Raw genomic sequence first — 16,572 nt, 5'->3', positions numbered from 1 at the left:
CACTACCATTCAAAAGCTTGACGTTTGTATGTTTTTAAAATACCATAGTAGGATAAAAAGATACTATGGTAGTCAATGGGGGGCAAGATCTGCTTGGTCACAAACATTCTTCCAAATATCTTTCTTTGTGTTCAGCAGAACAATGAAATTTACACAGGTTTAGAACAACTTGAGGGTGAGTAAATGATAAAATTTTCATTTTTGGGTGAACTATCCCTTTAAAGAGTTATCATGAGCAATATAATGTTTGAAGCGGATTTCATTTCAAAAGTCAGTAGACCGGGAAGATTTTAAAACAATTAGTTCATTCATAAATCCGTAAGATCTTATCTTCATGCTGTGGAAATACAAACCGGAAGACAGAACACAACGACCGCAGCGCTGAAAAAGGGGCGGGGTTACATAAGGTCTATACTGCGAATATCGTTAGCTCTGTGACAAATTGCTGATGCTCCTCTATTTTAAGTAACTTTGGATAAAAGCGTCTGCTAATTCATAAATGTAAATGTAAATTTTTTCATGATTCTAAGATGAATTGAAAGTTAAAAAGAACAGCATTTATTTCAAAAAGAAATCTTTTGTAACATTTTAAATGTTTTTTTTTTTTAGCTGTCACTTTTTATTAAATGTAATATATATATATATATATATATATATATATATATATATATATATATATATATATATATATATATATATATATATATATAAGAAAACGTACTGCCCTCTACTTTTGAATGGTAATGAATGTTCAATTAATGATATATTAACTATGTATAATTGTTTTATAAATGTTAAGATATATGTAATAACACAGAGCACAGGCAGTTTAGGGTACCAACCTCTGCAGAGGTAGCTGTAATCTGATGATCAGGTAGAAATTTAGTACATCCTCCACCAACATGTCCTTCTCTGAGAGTTTGCTAATCTTTCTCCAGCAGCCTGCTGCTTCCAAGTATTGTGACGCTGACTGCATCGCATTTCTCAGCTCCTTCATTGACTTTGCTTCGGCAATCTAAAAGCGCATTCAGAGTTTAGCAGTTGTACAACAAACGTTCGGTTCATTGTAATCATGTGTCTCAATGCAACAGCAGTTCTGAAGCACAACCTAAGAACAATAAAACTCACCTGTCTGATTTTGTGAGCAAAAGCAGTGTCTCCGAGGTCTTGTAAAGTAGGCCTGTAGTTTGTGGGGAAGTTGAACAGACTATGGTAGAGCGCTGGAGAGAAGAAGCCCACAGGAGGACCTCCGTGAATCAAAGAGAGGGCCAACAGACTGCCGACTTCAAAGTAAAGATCATCCCTCAGAGCTGTTCAAACACAACAATTGTTAGTTTTGAGATTCACCTAAGTTGTCAATCACTGTATTAATCAGGAATGGTAACTTCTCAAAAAAAGGAAATGAAAATAAACTTAAATGAGAGAATCTGTCCTACCTTTTGAGTTCAGAGCCAGGTTTTTAGCTCCATCAGGTCCCTCAAAGATTTCGGACATCTGCAGTTTCGAAACAAGGCGTCTGAGAAAGCAACGCTGATTCCTAATGTTGTTGTTCAGTTTGTCTTTGGAGAATTTCACAGAAAGTGTGCAGCAGGGATTAAAGTCACTTTGCCGCAGAACCTGCAGAGCTGCTTCCATCACCCCATCATCATCTCCCACTAGCACCTCCGTGGACTGCTGTGGTGATATCTGACAGGCCAGAGCCATTAAGACCTCTGGAGAAGTGGCTGGCACACACTGCCTAGAAAACAAGGAGAGAGCTGCTGCTGCTACTACTACAACTCAAAATATTTCACATTTTCAGTACAGGTGACCAAAATACACCAAAATCATGATTCAATCGATCAGCTTCAGTGTGTGTTAGATTCTGATAGAGTGCTGCAACCCCACAAAATTCATGGATATTGGGTTGAGGTGTTTTATTGATGGTGGTGAATAAACTGAATTCAGTAATCTAAAGGAACAATAATAACTATAATTATAATACATTATATTATCGATAAAATAATAATATAAAAAAAAGTACAATTTTTATTTACACATAGTCCTTTCAAAAACTCAAGGTCACTTTACTATTTCTGTACTAATCAACAGCCCACAACCTCTGGTATAATGGTCCAGAGACATAAACTTGCCAGTCCTTGTTAGTATAGTGGACAGTATCTCCGCCTGTCACAAGTAAGACCGGGTCTCTTCCACTTACCCATACCCACTGCTCCGGGTTTGTGTTCACGGTGTGTGTGCACTTGGATGGGTGAAATGCAGAGCACAAATTCCGAGTATGGGACACCACACTTAGTTACACATCACTTTTTCACTTAAAGGATTAGTTCACTTCTGAATAAAAATTTCCTGATATTTTACTCATCCCCATGTCATCCAAGATGTCCATGTCTTTCTTTCTTTTCGACTGAAGAAAGTGATGAAAATCTTGGATGACATGGGGGTGAGTAAATTATCAGGAAATTTTCATTCAGAAGTGATTTAATCCTTTAAATTGATAGACAACCCAGAATATTTCCTACTCACACCAGGTTCTATTGATTAGGCAAGTACCTTTTAGTGACGAGTGAAGAGTGCAGGTCAGAAATGCTCCTAAACAGCCTCTTCCTCTCTTGCCTTATAGCCAGTGGTGATTCAACATGGTTTGGCAATTGCACTGACTCTGGCAAAAAACAAACAAACATAATAAAAAGGCAGAGTTTACAAAAGATGGAAAAATATTCCACATCTAAGTATGTAACTTTGGAATAATTCTACAAAATAAGCAGATATTTAACAATAGTTCAGAGAGCTTACTATTTTCCTCAACAGCAGCTTTACAGACAGAACAAATCCAGTCGGTTTCGTAAAGCCTAAGGTTGGAGCACTTCCTATGAGTTCCCCTGGATCCACACAACTTGCAACGAACAATTTCAAAAAGCCTGTGAAGCAAAGGCGCCTAATTTTAATGATAGTTAGAATCATTTTGAAAAACAACCCAACAATCCATTTCACTGTTTTAGAATGACTGAATAAAATGTTTAGATTACCCTGACTGTGAGCTGTGTTCACGACCTTTGTGACTGCGACACTTTACAGCATCACAGTGCTGGTACACTTGCAGTAACTCTCCATATGCATTTTCTTCTAGTTCCCATGATGCATCCCTAAAAAAATATACAATATATTAACATAAATAGTAATGAAAAATAAATAGATATTTGTAGTCATTGTCTTGTGATGACAAAATAAGTGCAACAAAATATATATATATATATATATATATATATAAAAAAATCTGTTTTACATTCAAACACTGGTGGAGTGTCGACGTGTCACAACAGCTAGAAGCTGTCTACACTGGACGTGACAAAGCGACCATTATAAATCCATGTGTCCATCCTATGAAGTACTGCGAGCGCTTGGAGTTCATCATAAACAGAACAAGGCATCAGTTTACTGAAAGGGATTTGTCATGTTGTGTACACAACATCACTGATTATAATGGGTTCTTTTGTCAGGTTGCGCTGTTCGCGTCCAGTGTAGACATGGTGAAAGCCTTGAGAATGTATGTTAACTATCACTAGAATCAATATCAGAAGGAAAATAAATTCTATTTACCGCTCCGGTATATATATTCCCATTCTGAGCATTTCCTGCTGAAACTGGTCTTTGTTATTGCAGAGTGTGCATTTGAGGAAAAACATGGCAGCACTGTGTGCATAATGCTGGAACATAAAAGTTGAGAACCAAATTTAAATTTCTAATTCCAGATATTCATCTTTTAATATTTTTTAATTTGTGGTGTGATTACCTGTACACAATCTCTGTGAAACCAGCTTCCATGGCACGCAGGACACTTGAGGACGTTGTAGGAGAGGACGGGTTCAATGGGCTCCAGACAGACGGAGCAGGAGAGTGGCAGACTGGGGCTGGAGACACAGGACTGACTAGGTGCATGTTTTTTACAGAAAGACCTGCAAATGATTGTCATCATCAATACCAAAGATGAGAAGATTTAAAGGAAACTTGAAGGAAATTTAAAGGAAACTACACTACCATTGAAAAATATGCATCACAGGTCCTACAAAAATATTAAGCAGCACAGCCCTTTTCAACAAGAAATGTTATCTGATCACCAAATCAGCATATTAGAATGATTTCTGAAGGATCATGTTGCACTGAAGACTAGAGTAAAACAGCGGTACAGGGATGACACATTTAGGCAAAAACCCAGAACCGAGTTAGCATTTTAGCACTTCCAGTTCCATTGTCCCGAAGTTAATGGGTTTTTGGTTACATGCCTGAAATAAGGTCTGTGGTGAACAAGCTCAAATCTTGTGATTTTTTTTGCAAAGCTTTTACTGATCTTGAAAAAAAAAGGTGTTTTCAAACAAGCTAAAGCAGGACTACAGAGGTTGTCAGGGACATTAAACAACTCATGCCCTTGCAAACTATTAATTTGAACTTTAAGGGAAAATGTTCTTAAAGAGTTGTCGGAAGCTTAGTGATGGTAAAGAAGAAGCCATGCAACAGTGCTGTAGTTCGTTTATAGCCTACGTTTAGCTTTTGACTTCTACCGAGCATATTTATGATTCAAAATTCAAAAGATATGCTCATTTGTGAAGATTTTCACAATAAACAAAATGTGTATGAATCACAAGCTTTGTTAAGTCACAGAGCTTATTTTCTGCAATAATCCAAAAGCAAATGGAAAAATCATACTGGGTTTTTGTCGAGGGAACCAGTGTGATGCTAACTTCTGGGTTGGCCTACAAAAATATGTCATCCCTTGCACCACTCTATAGCTGCTAAGCAAAAGAGACTTCTTAAAAAAAAAACAAAAAAAAAAAAATTAACTTGAGAAATTTTGCATATCACAAGAGACACTTACGGAAACAAGCCAGTAAACTGGAAAATAAACCCCTGCTCTAATCCACAAGGCATGTGGACCATTTGCCGACAGCTTTTGATGGAGCATCCCACCGAAGCACCAACCTTTCTGCAGTGCGTGCACTTCTGCAAGTCAAACAGTCATACAGACTCAGATACATCTCTGTAGCGTTAAATGGAACATGATGTTGACAGTCAAATGTGTATTTACCAGCCTCGAAGATCTGCGGATCTCCTTTTTTATGTCATCCACGAGAAAACCATGAACGTCTTCATCCTCCTCCCCTCTCTGACAAATTCCACTGGACATCAGCTGTCAAATTAAAATTGAAGAATAACTGACTATCACTTTTTCATGTACATAATAATACAAAATAAAGCTGTTAACTATATTTAGAAATTAACAACTTTCATGTTTGAAAACAGTCTGAATTAAATACAATATGCAATGTGTGATTTTCTGTATTACCATAAGAGATTCATGGCTGACAAAACATGTGGAATTAACCAAGTATAGAGTAGATTTAGATAAACTAATGTTGTGGCAGGAGTAATATTTAAGAGATTAAAAAAAAAAAAAATCATTTAAGTTTTTTAACAGCAAGAAATAAAGCTTTAGTGTGTGGAAAATAAATAGATATTATTTAAGTCTAAATAGACTCCAAAATTAAATTTATTGAACAAATACAATCACCAACGTCTGAAAAGGGTAACAGGCGTCGATGGCCATGGTTGCAATAAGAACTGCAGGTCTTTAATCAGTAACTGTCAGTAGATACTTTACTCGGACAACTGTCTGAATTTTTCATTCTCACCAGACAGAAATAGTGGACGGTCAGGTTGTGTTGTTGAAGGGTGACTTTTTCTCCATACTTCTCTGGAATGTTGTCGCACCTCTTACAAAGACTACAAACTAAATGACAGACACTATATTCAGTTCACGAGATAAAAAATAAAAAAATCCTGGTATATAGGTACTTATATGATTGTTGTTATTATCAAGACGAAAAAACAAGTTGCCACGTAAACTTGTAAGAAAAGAAACTTACTGAGGTCTTTGTCGTCGTTAGTCTGTTTAATTTCAGCAGTCTCCTCTTTCATCGCTTTCATTATTGTGTATTAGGCAGAGTCCATGAAGTAAAACTTTACGAAACTTTAAAATGGCGATTTAAAGAGCTTAGCGTTCTGTTGCTGCTGGCTTGGCTAGTTCAGTAACCGCCATTAGACTCACTTTTTACGAGCTGTATCTAGTTATTTTCACTCCTTAAGATAAAACACAAACTCCTAGGTAGTCGGGTTTTTAATAAAGTTATATTATAGTAATTTTTATGTGTGTAAGAGTGTAAATAGCAGGGTGAAATTTTCAAAATTCCCTCTGCCCGTGAAAATCCGCCTCTGCTTGCGTTTGGTTGGTTGAATTCAAATCAAAACAGAGATTTTCCTGTGGGAGTGGCTGTGGACAAGGACGCTGCGGAAACGTCGCGGTAGTCACGCACTACGCAACTTCCGTTTATTATACAAAATAAAAGCACAGAAGAAGTTTATGAAGTTTGATTTTGTGGAAATATATTTTATGAGGTAGAATGGATAGTAAGTGGTAGTTTTACATTGTGTCGTTACGTTGGCTATTTCAGATTAATTATTTAAAACGTTCTGTATTTTGTTATATTTTAATAGTCCTGGATCACAGCAACCACAAGCGTTTGTAATATTTATAAAAAAAACATACCCCTGGTCTCACCAGCAAGGCTTAAGCCTAGTCCCAGACTAAAATTCATGTTTGAGCTGTTTTAACTGAAAGCAACTTAAAATATGCCAGTGCCATTGTTTTGTCTCAAGATGCACACCAGTAATGATTTTTCTAAAGCATGTTTATAAAAGCTACTTGAATGTCCTAATTGAGCTAAGGCCTAATCCTGGCTTAATCTAAACCCTGTCTGTGAAACCGGGCCATTATGCTCTGTATACATGAAACATTAGCGCTGCCTTAAACTTTGCAGTCGCCATGACATTGGTTATTGTTTTATTTGACAGAGTAATAATTTAAATATATATCTATTTTTATTTATAATGTCATATTTTCATTCATTTTGTTTATATTCATAATTTCACTATTTATTGCATTAATTTTTCATCATTATTTTTGCAATTGTTATTTCCCCTGTCAATGCAGTTATTCTGCCTCTGTGCAGCATTAAATGCACCTTTGTAAACATGCTGGTTCAGATGCAGCTTTTGTGCCACCTTTGCAGGGTAAAGCTGACTCTAGAGACGACTGCATAAAGTGGCTCTAAATGTTTTTGGTTAATTTAGTGCAAAGCATTACATTGTGCTATGCTCGATATAAAATTAACAATTAAGTATGTTAGAAGGCCACTGGCCTCATCAAGTCACTAGTGTAAGCTTTTTATGACAATTTTTGCCATGTGATTTTGATATTTCCTATACATAACCACTACTTTTGACCTATATATAGTGGTTGCTGTGGAAAACCACCTGATTTTTCTGTATAAAATTATTTATGGTTATAGAATTTTTACAAATTCTGTTTCTTCACTTTGCAACTTGTAACCTTCAATAACAACTTTGGAGATAAACTAATGGTTACAGTATCACCTCCTGTGCACTGCCTTCCCCCTACTCTAAACAACAGTCTAACCTTCACAAGATGGAGAAATCCTAACTTCAAACTCTAATGCACTTGAGAGGTGAGAAAAGAACTGATGGTTTCACACTGCGCCTGCTTTACTTTAAAGGGTTAAACCAAAGAAAATGTGCCTATAGTTGATTCTTCATTAGTATCACTAACCAGTAGGTGGTAGTAGATCAAAACAGTTCAAAGTGCTGTCTGCTTGAGAACTGACTCCCTGTACTGAATCTGACATAAATCTTCAGGACATCAGCTTATGATATTTGTCCAATATTTTGACACATCCACACTAGAACAAGGCATAGTTTTGAGAACAATCTTTTCAGTAAAATGTCAGTATATTAAATTGTGCACAAGCTCTTCTGTTTTTAATAGTATCCTGATATGTTATGGATATTTAGAATATTGTTTTGTAACAATGAGCAATTAATAATGAATTTTAATTAACAATATGGGTATTTTGCATTCATTTACTATGTTTACCTACTTCTTTCTACAAAATCTATCTTTTGACAATTATTTTTTTAGATTTTTCGGGAACTAATTTCGTATGGACTTGCTATAAAGTATTGTGAAATATTACAGTTATAAATATGGGGAATTTTGAGCAGATATGACCACTAACTGCTGCTGTACAGTGTTATGTCAGGATGCCGTCTTGTGCATAAAAATGGAAAAAATTTCATTTGTTTTGTAGAGTGAATCTAACTCAGTGGCCTTTGTAATAAGAACTGATTAATACATCTGGTTCCCTGGAGGGAATACTGTTTTTAGATATTTCTCTACCACACCATCAAGTGCAAACATATTTTCCCCCCCATGAAATGGACATTGAGTCACTGGATGCACCTGTAAACTAACCTGTGTTGCTTGGCTGGCAGTCACGACTTATTCATGGATTCACTGGAGTGGATAAAAACAAATAAGTGCTGGGCTGCATGTCTGTTTCTCCTGCCTGAGCAGATCCAGGAGACCCAAATCAAGGTCTTGACATGCCTATTGTTTGACAACACTTGCGAAGGGGGTCCTTGAATGCTCTTTTGACTTAAGATATAAGATTACAGGCCATGCTCTTCCTCCCTTCACTAAATTCCAGAGGGAGTCCAAACAACTCCCTCAATTTTCGACACAGCGCTTCCTCCCCCAGTGTCCAATGCTTCTCAGAGTTTGCATTATGCAAGCTAATTTAGCCAATTATGCACAGGTGTGATGCTAATTCTCCTCTCAGATACTGAGCTCCCGACAGTAAAAATAGTATAATTATACAGCTGTCCCTGTGTTTTCCTTCCCAGCCACTGCAACAGCCTCTGTCTCACAAAAAAACAGCATTTCAGTAAGGAAGAATCTACCAAAACTTTATCTCCTTTCAACTCAACTGTTCATTGTTGTAGTTTGTGAAACAGGCATGAGACTATCACACTCCATATGAAATGTAGCACATTGGTGCTTTATTGGCATCTATGGTTGCATGAACGACCTTTAACATCATGGAACCTTTCCACTGCACAAAAACGTCTTTATAGTGGGAAAAGGTTCTTTGGATTATTAAAATTGGTTAGACTTTTAGCTTGATAGTCTCCTTTAGACATTTTACTTAGGCCCTCTTTACACTTGTTATTAAAATGTGGATCACAAGTGGACGAGGAAGACATTCCCGTTTACACCTGGTGTTTAATTCCCTCTCTTTTGTCCACTTTCCTCCACTTCTGTCCTGATTTCTTCGAGGGTCTATGGGCATGTAAATGTATGGGCTTTTTTAGATCCTTCGATCTAATGGATGAAGTAAGCTCACTCACTTTACATATGAACGTGACCGGAGACAGCAGAAAAACATATGGAGAGCAGCAGCTTTCGTTTCTGCTCTGATAGCCACAAGACCATGCTGAACACTGTGAGTGCTTGTTAGAAATCTGGTGAGAGAACATTGTGCTTAGTACGTTTTTTGTCTTTAAACCAAACTTGGGTCTTTAGCCGACAAAGTTTAAATCCTGTCTGGCTAGCTTGCTTCCCATAAAGTTTACGCATTAGGAGAGATGGTCTTTTGCGACTGTTCAAACACATTCGACCACATTTGAAAGCAATCTGGTCAAATGCATTTTCGAATGCCTCTGGAAGTGATTGAAAGTGGACAAGCTCAAAATGTTTTAGACCGAATTTACACCTGTATTTAGCATCATCCACTTGTGATCCAATCGACCAAAACGCATCTTAATACCAGATGTAAACAGGGCCTAACTATAATGGTAGCACTTTATTTTGCATGTTTACATGTGCATATACATGTACATACTATGTAGTTATTATAGCAATTACAATAACTGGGTTATAGGTACTAACCCTGAACCTACCCCTAAACCTGACCTTAGGTGATTTACTCACCTTCAAGCCATCTTAAAGGTGCTACAGAGGATGTTTTGTTTTATACATTTTTGCAATATTACTTGAAACTGTCTTTACTAACTGATAAAAGACTATTTATTAGGTGCACTGAATGGAATAATATTAATATACATCATCTGTGCACGAGGTAGGGCCTTAAAAACATCAGCCAATCGTTTATGTGATCATCACGTAAACGATTGGCCCTCTGGCTTGTCAATCACTGCCATGACGTTCCTTGTTAGAGACGTGCGCGCTCCATTAACTTTCCACAGGCGCTGCATGCAATGCACGAGTTTTGGGAGGCGTTCCCTCGAAATGAGCTGTGAAGGAGGGGGGTTGTTCTTACGCATGCGCTCATTTCAAAAACTCATTAACAGTCTTTGGTTTCTCAGTCGTCGAAAACATCCTCTGTAGCACCTAAAGAGTATATGACTATCACCTTTCAGGTGAACACAATCTGAGTTATATTATAAAATATCCTGGCTCTTCCAAGCTTTATAATGGAAGTGAATGGAGCTCCTGACTTTGAAGTCCAAAAAAGTGCATCCATCAATCATAAAAGATATCCACATGGCTCCAGGGGGTTAATAAAGGCCTTCTGAAGCAAAGCCATGGGTTTTGTAGGAAACTACCATATTTAAATGTTTATAAACTAAAATAACTAGCTTCCAGCAGTTGGCCTATACAAATCGACTTACACCAAAAGGGTAATCTCTGACCTGATGCATGACACATTGACGAACATGGAAGCTCAGAGGATAAAGCAAAACACCAGTCATGAATTAGAAGTCTAAAATGAGAATTTTTAAAGAGACATATCTGAGGATTTCAATATAAGACAAGAGGAGCGTGAGCCCAGCCCTATTTGTTTGAACCGTGAGAGGCGTCTAAGATTATGCTACTCCTAAATCATGTCAGAAGTTACTCTTTTTGCGCAAGTCAGCTTGTGAGGCTGTCTGCCGGAAGCTAGTCATTTTAGATTATATAAAGTTTTAATATGGATATTTTTCTTACAAATACCCATTGCTTCACTCCTGAAGATCTTTTTTAACCACGTATGGATTACTTTTATGATTGATGGATGCGTTTTTTTTTGGCTTCAAAATCATAAGCACCATTCACTAACATTATAAAGCTTGGAAGAGCAAGGATATTTTTTAATATAACTCTGATTGTGTTCAAAGGTATCATATACACCTAGGATGTCTTGAAGGTGAGTAAATCATGAGATAATTTTAATTTTTGGGTGAACTATCCCTTAAACCCATGTAGTTATTACCAGTACTTTCTTGGGTAAGTATGAAGTGTAACCAATAACTTTGCAACTACATGTCAATTCTCATTAGAGTAGACTAAGGTGACATACTTGAAAAGTTACTTATCAGTCAGTAGAATGTCTGTTGGGGCACCATCAAAATAAAGTATTAGCAGATATTAAGCAGACAGTCTACTAATACTCTAATGACTGGTGGTCAACATGTAGTTGCAGGGTTACCTTAGTAGAATGTCTAAAGTGGACTATCAAAATAGTGTTACGTGTCTTAAAATGTTCTTCACACTAAAATGGTTCCTTTAAGACATGTTCACTGTTCTTTAGGGAACCAAAAAAATTGTTTTTCTATGGCATCACTGCAAAAACACCCCTTTTGAACCTTTATTTTTAAGAGTGTAGGCACAGGAAAATGTAAATAGTAGTTCAATTTGTCTTCTGAATTCACAGTTAGAGAAAAGGTGGAATGCCAGACATTTTGTAAAACAATGTTTGATAGGAGTTTCAACCCCAGCATATGAATGTTCATCTCAAATGTGCCTGAGATCCTAAGACTTTCCGAGGAGGTGTAATGCATTCCTGATCCCACACTCCTACACACCTCTGAAAACCCAGGTTCTCTCTCTCTCTTTTTTTTTTTTTTGATAGTGATAGAGCTTACACCAGGGACAGCAACCTTTTCATTATATTCTGTCACTTTTGATACATTTAATCGACATGACCACCAACCCATATGAAGAGCTCTCTTCTCCAGACAAAAAAAACCCTCCCTATTATTATCAAGGTATGTAAGTGCTGCACACCAGTCCTTGAAATTGATGGCTGAGGAACATGGTCCCCTGAAAGAAGTCAAATTAAATGATCATGGTCCCTAGTTAGCTGCCCTTTTAATATACGAATTTCTGTAGGGAATAGGATTGACTCTGACCCCACTCTTGAGGTTTCCTGGTGCACATGTATAACAGCTTGTGATATCTCATCTCGTGTGGCTTGAGGAAATTGCTGTCTACACAGGCCAAATAATTCTGTCTCTTTGACCTGTGGTTCAGGGAAGTCTAATTATCAGCTTCAGCGCTGGGCTCACTGGGGTCCCCGAGCCGCCTTTAAGGCCCTGGGCTGTCACCCTTTCCGTCTCCCCTCCCAAAATGAAAATTGAGTTGTCTGCAGAGTGATAAAATGTGTCTGCTAATCAGAAATGTGAAAAGATCCAGGGTGAGAGTGGAGCTGAGACATGAGAGAATTGCAGATTTCTTTATTCCCATCTGTCAGATTGTCTAAAGTTTTGCTAACATGTATAATCACTTGAAAACATTCTTTTGGAAATATGTACCAGTTCATATCATAGATGCTCATTAGTCTTGTTAGCATGACTTGAGCTGCTGGAGTTATTAAGTGATTTCAGATTGTTTGTTTGCTTGCTAGTTAAATCCTTTAATGCCATTCATCCAGTCTTGTATTTGTTTACCATGCTGAATAATGTCTATTTGAGAATTATTTTTCAACCAGACAAGTTAATAATCACTATTATTATACAAAGGTAAAATGCTGTCATACAAGTAAGATACAGTCCTTCACTCAGGAACAGAGGAAAAACAAATAAGTCAATGTGTGTGTGTGTGTGTGTGTGTGTGAGGGAGATGGAATGGGTGGGGGTCTCTTTCTTTTCGTCACCCTCAGGTCAAAGGGTTCACTATTGGGTGGAGCCTTTTTCTCTCGGAGGCATGCTGGGGTATCAATAACCTCAATGTTTCACCACACAATCTTTTTTAAAAGTGCTCTGAAAACAAACACAGAGGCTGGACCGCCATCACCAGGACCTACAATACAGCGCCACATCTCTGGACACAGGTAACACCTTTCACCCAGCATTCCCTCACTTTATGGCTGCATCAGCTAACCTAAACACGCCTCCACACGCTATTACTTCTTTGTTTCTTTTTTACCGCTTTTGTCGTTTGAATGTACAAAATTATTAATTCACGTTGTTGCATGCAAGAGCTGGATCTTTCTGTGAACATTATTCTGCTGCCGGGTCTGAAAAGGTTGAGCTGAAAATTGGTCTCATTTAAGAGCATTTCAATTCAACCTTTGAACCTAGCACAGATGATTGGGATGTTTGCTTCCTTTCCCGTTTTTGCCAACTAACATAATTCGAGATCGACTTTTCCTGTTGCTCTTATGACTCAACAAACAAGAAAAATAACTTTTGAAATTGCATCTCTTAGTTTCACATTGCATTGCTTTGGTGAAATCTAATTTGAGAGAAAATGGCAACCCAGCTGTTCTTTTGATAGAGAATCACCAAAACATGGGTTCTTTCAGTGCAACATGCATAGTCCATCCTCATCTACACATCAATGAGCCTTTCTCTTGTCTGCAAGGCTATAATTAAGGCTCTGTGCTGTGCTAGGGGTAATTTATCCTCCTTCTCTGGCTCTGTGCTGAAATCAGGTAGCAGGGCATGATTGCAGTGGATGGGGCGTTGCGCTTTGCACAATGTGGCTGCTTTGTGTTCTTCGAGCTTGTGGAGCACATGTGGATGAGCTCCCATTAAATATACAAATTTATTATGAAAACAAAAGGGGTTAATTGTCCACACATTTGTGTGCTGTGTAAATGAATTCTACAGGAAAAAATGTGTTTCATAGCAACCATCTCTGGAAGGAAGGTCGGGTTGGAGTATTTTGTTGCTGATAGCGTATGATGGTTACGGTGTGCTATCAGAGAGAGACGTCAGACCAATGACCAGTTTAAATGGCCAGGTATGCGACATTCCGCTGTAAAAGCATTTGAGTCTAGAATTTTCATTGGAAGAATATAAAAGAAAAATGAATTCACTAGAGGTTTCTTTTGGAATTTCATCGCCATTTTTAAGCAGGAGCAGACCAGAGAAAGTGAGATCATTCATCTCCTCCATAATTAATTGCTTTATCTAGTCAATTAGGCATGCATGTTAGCACCTGCACATTCCCTGAAGACAAAGGAGAGAATTATTTCCCAAAGGCAATGATAACTAACTCATTTTAGCTTTAATTTGTTAGAATTTGAGCTTCGACATTTTGTCAAAATGTTTAAATTAAAAGCCAAGACTAATTTTAACAGCATAAAGAGTCAGGTCTGTGGAATTGGTTTCTTTACGAAATAAACAGAGAATGTAGATGCTTAAATATAAAATATGTAATTAATCAAAAATCTTTTAACACACAGCATTCAGTGCATTCAGTCTTGTTTGTCTAAAGTATAGTAATTGCAAAAATATGACAAGTTATCAATATCAAAATTTTCAGCAGTATGTATACTAATAACTAAACATAAATTATGTATTCATTTATGGTTATATATATATATATATATATATATATATATATATATATATATATATATATATTTAAAATATAAAAAGTGTCGCTAAAAAGAAAATGTCTTTTTTTCTTTCTTTTTTTTTTTGTAAAGCACATATAGGCAGGGCAAGTAAAAACCAAAATAATATTGAGCCATGTTATCATTATGAGTGATAAAATTTGACCAATCCCTGTGTTTCAATATGACTAACTATTCACTGTTTGTCTGCATTGAGCCTTTGAGAATATGAGAATGTTCGTGAATAAAGAACAGTTCAGGCCAAGCAAAGATCACCAAACTTTTCCACAAAGCCGCACAGCCCAGCAGCTGCAGGACAAGGGTTAACTGATCATTAAAGGGATTAGACAATGTTAGTAAATACATATTTGAGAGTTCCTGTGGATTTCCTGTGATTAAGTGATTGACTCTGTAGTGTCTCTCTCCAGCAGGGAATCTGGGATTTCGAAGATGTCAAGACCTGGATTAGCCGTACCATGAGGGAGTCATGTGAAGAATTTTAGCAACAGTAAACCAGCCATCACTCTCTTAAATCGTCTGTTTCTTTGGAAAGTCTGGGATATGTGTCCTCCAGTGTGGCTACAGTGGCCCTATAAGTATTTGGACAGTCTTAAATTATCTGAATTTCATTGCATCAGCCTATGATCAAACCACATGGCATCTCCTAACAAGTAATGACCTTTTCGTAATGTTGCTGTTTGAACATGAAAAAGTTCTGCAAAGTCCACCCCAAAGGAAGTTATTCTCAGTGGTTCCCAAACTGGGGTACGCGTACCCCTGGGGGTACGTGAGGTGACAAAAGGGGGTACGCGAACAAAATGCTGAGTAGTTCATTTCATTCTACCTTAAAATAATATTAAAATCGAGCATGTATTTCTAACTGCCAAAATGTCATAAATCCAGCACATTTAATCAAATTACCTCATCATTTGCAGTCAAAAATGACTGTATCCACACAAGCAGCATGCATATGATAGATTGCGTGCAGAATCTGCTGCCTTAAATCGCGCTAAATTACTGCCGTTCTCGACAGTGCACCTTTGTAAAAGTGGGGACTTAGCACTTACTCGCATGAATAACAAATATAGACACAGAAAATGGATTAATTTCGATTTAAGACTTAAACTTCCTCCGGTACAAAAACATACCTTGTGTGAGTTCTTGTATTTAATGATGATAACGAGCAAGAACGCAATTGTTCCCAAATATCCACATGACTGCAAACGTGACATTATTACACAACAGGTCAAAAAACAAAACATACATTTTAAACACAGTACTGTCAGTATTTACTCTATTTTGCAATGAAATAATAGTTCTAACGAAAACCAGAGCAGAACTACAACACACGTCTGTGTTTCGCGAACAATTCTGCGGCTTTGAACGAATCGTGAGAGTCAATGATTCAATGATTCATTCACAGCCACTTGCTTCGTTACTGAATGAATGACTCGATGACTCACTCATAAAAACAGTGACTTGCTGCCACCTACTGGTGGTTTTAGTTTAATATTTAAAAGTTTTACATAGTTTTACCATCATTGCATATTTCTCTATTGAACATTTTTTTATTTAAAACAGTATTTATTTTATAAAGTTATTCAGAAAGGTAAAAAATGCACTGGAAAATCAATTTAGGGGGCAAATATTGTCCCTTAATGGTAAAGGTGTGACTGCAGTCTAAGTGGAAGAGAGGGGATACGCGGAAGGATGGTAATCCCTTCAGGGGGTACTCCAAGCTAAAAAGTTTGGGAACCACTGCTCTATAGTAAGCACTGTCAGTAAGCACCATTTCTGAACTCCCTGAAACACCTCGATTGTAGTCTTGAGGTTATTTTCCGGGAATGTACACATTACAGTATTCCTCATTTAAATAATTGTTGCTCAATGCATACGCAAAAAGGGGGCGATGACTGGTTGAGTTGTGTTACACTACACTTTTTCATTCTACTGACTTCCATTCATACGCATGCAAATGCGTCAGACCGGAAATGCAAGCTCATGCAAAAAGTTTCAAATTTCCCTGCATTCCAAAGTT

General features: G+C 37.3%; 1 protein-coding gene across 2 annotated transcripts in view; it reads right to left on the bottom strand.

Annotated features, from left to right (window-relative positions):
- The window catches only part of g2e3 (G2/M-phase specific E3 ubiquitin protein ligase), a 29,568-nt gene that overhangs the window by 1,936 nt on the left and 11,060 nt on the right, over positions 1-16,572 (bottom strand). Inside the window, exons 1-12 of one of the 2 annotated variants that reach the window (XM_048192009.1) lie at positions 5,922-6,635; positions 5,688-5,785; positions 5,084-5,185; positions 4,874-4,998; positions 3,794-3,956; positions 3,601-3,707; positions 3,030-3,146; positions 2,797-2,921; positions 2,554-2,662; positions 1,437-1,738; positions 1,129-1,310; positions 843-1,015 (exon numbers count right to left, since the gene is read on the bottom strand). In XM_048192009.1, coding sequence (XP_048047966.1) covers positions 843-1,015; positions 1,129-1,310; positions 1,437-1,738; positions 2,554-2,662; positions 2,797-2,921; positions 3,030-3,146; positions 3,601-3,707; positions 3,794-3,956; positions 4,874-4,998; positions 5,084-5,185; positions 5,688-5,785; positions 5,922-5,982 — 1,664 coding nt within the window. In that variant the 5' untranslated portion in view covers positions 5,983-6,635. Of the gene's footprint in view, positions 1-842; positions 1,016-1,128; positions 1,311-1,436; positions 1,739-2,553; positions 2,663-2,796; positions 2,922-3,029; positions 3,147-3,600; positions 3,708-3,793; positions 3,957-4,873; positions 4,999-5,083; positions 5,186-5,687; positions 5,786-5,921; positions 6,636-16,572 lie in introns of those variants that run through there. The other variant, XM_048192010.1, reaches the window with a different exon arrangement.

The sequence above is a fragment of the Megalobrama amblycephala genome, linkage group LG5 (assembly GCF_018812025.1).
Source record: "Megalobrama amblycephala isolate DHTTF-2021 linkage group LG5, ASM1881202v1, whole genome shotgun sequence".
Classification (NCBI taxonomy): Eukaryota; Metazoa; Chordata; class Actinopteri; order Cypriniformes; family Xenocyprididae; genus Megalobrama; species Megalobrama amblycephala.
This window is presented reverse-complemented; position numbering and strand designations above follow the sequence as displayed.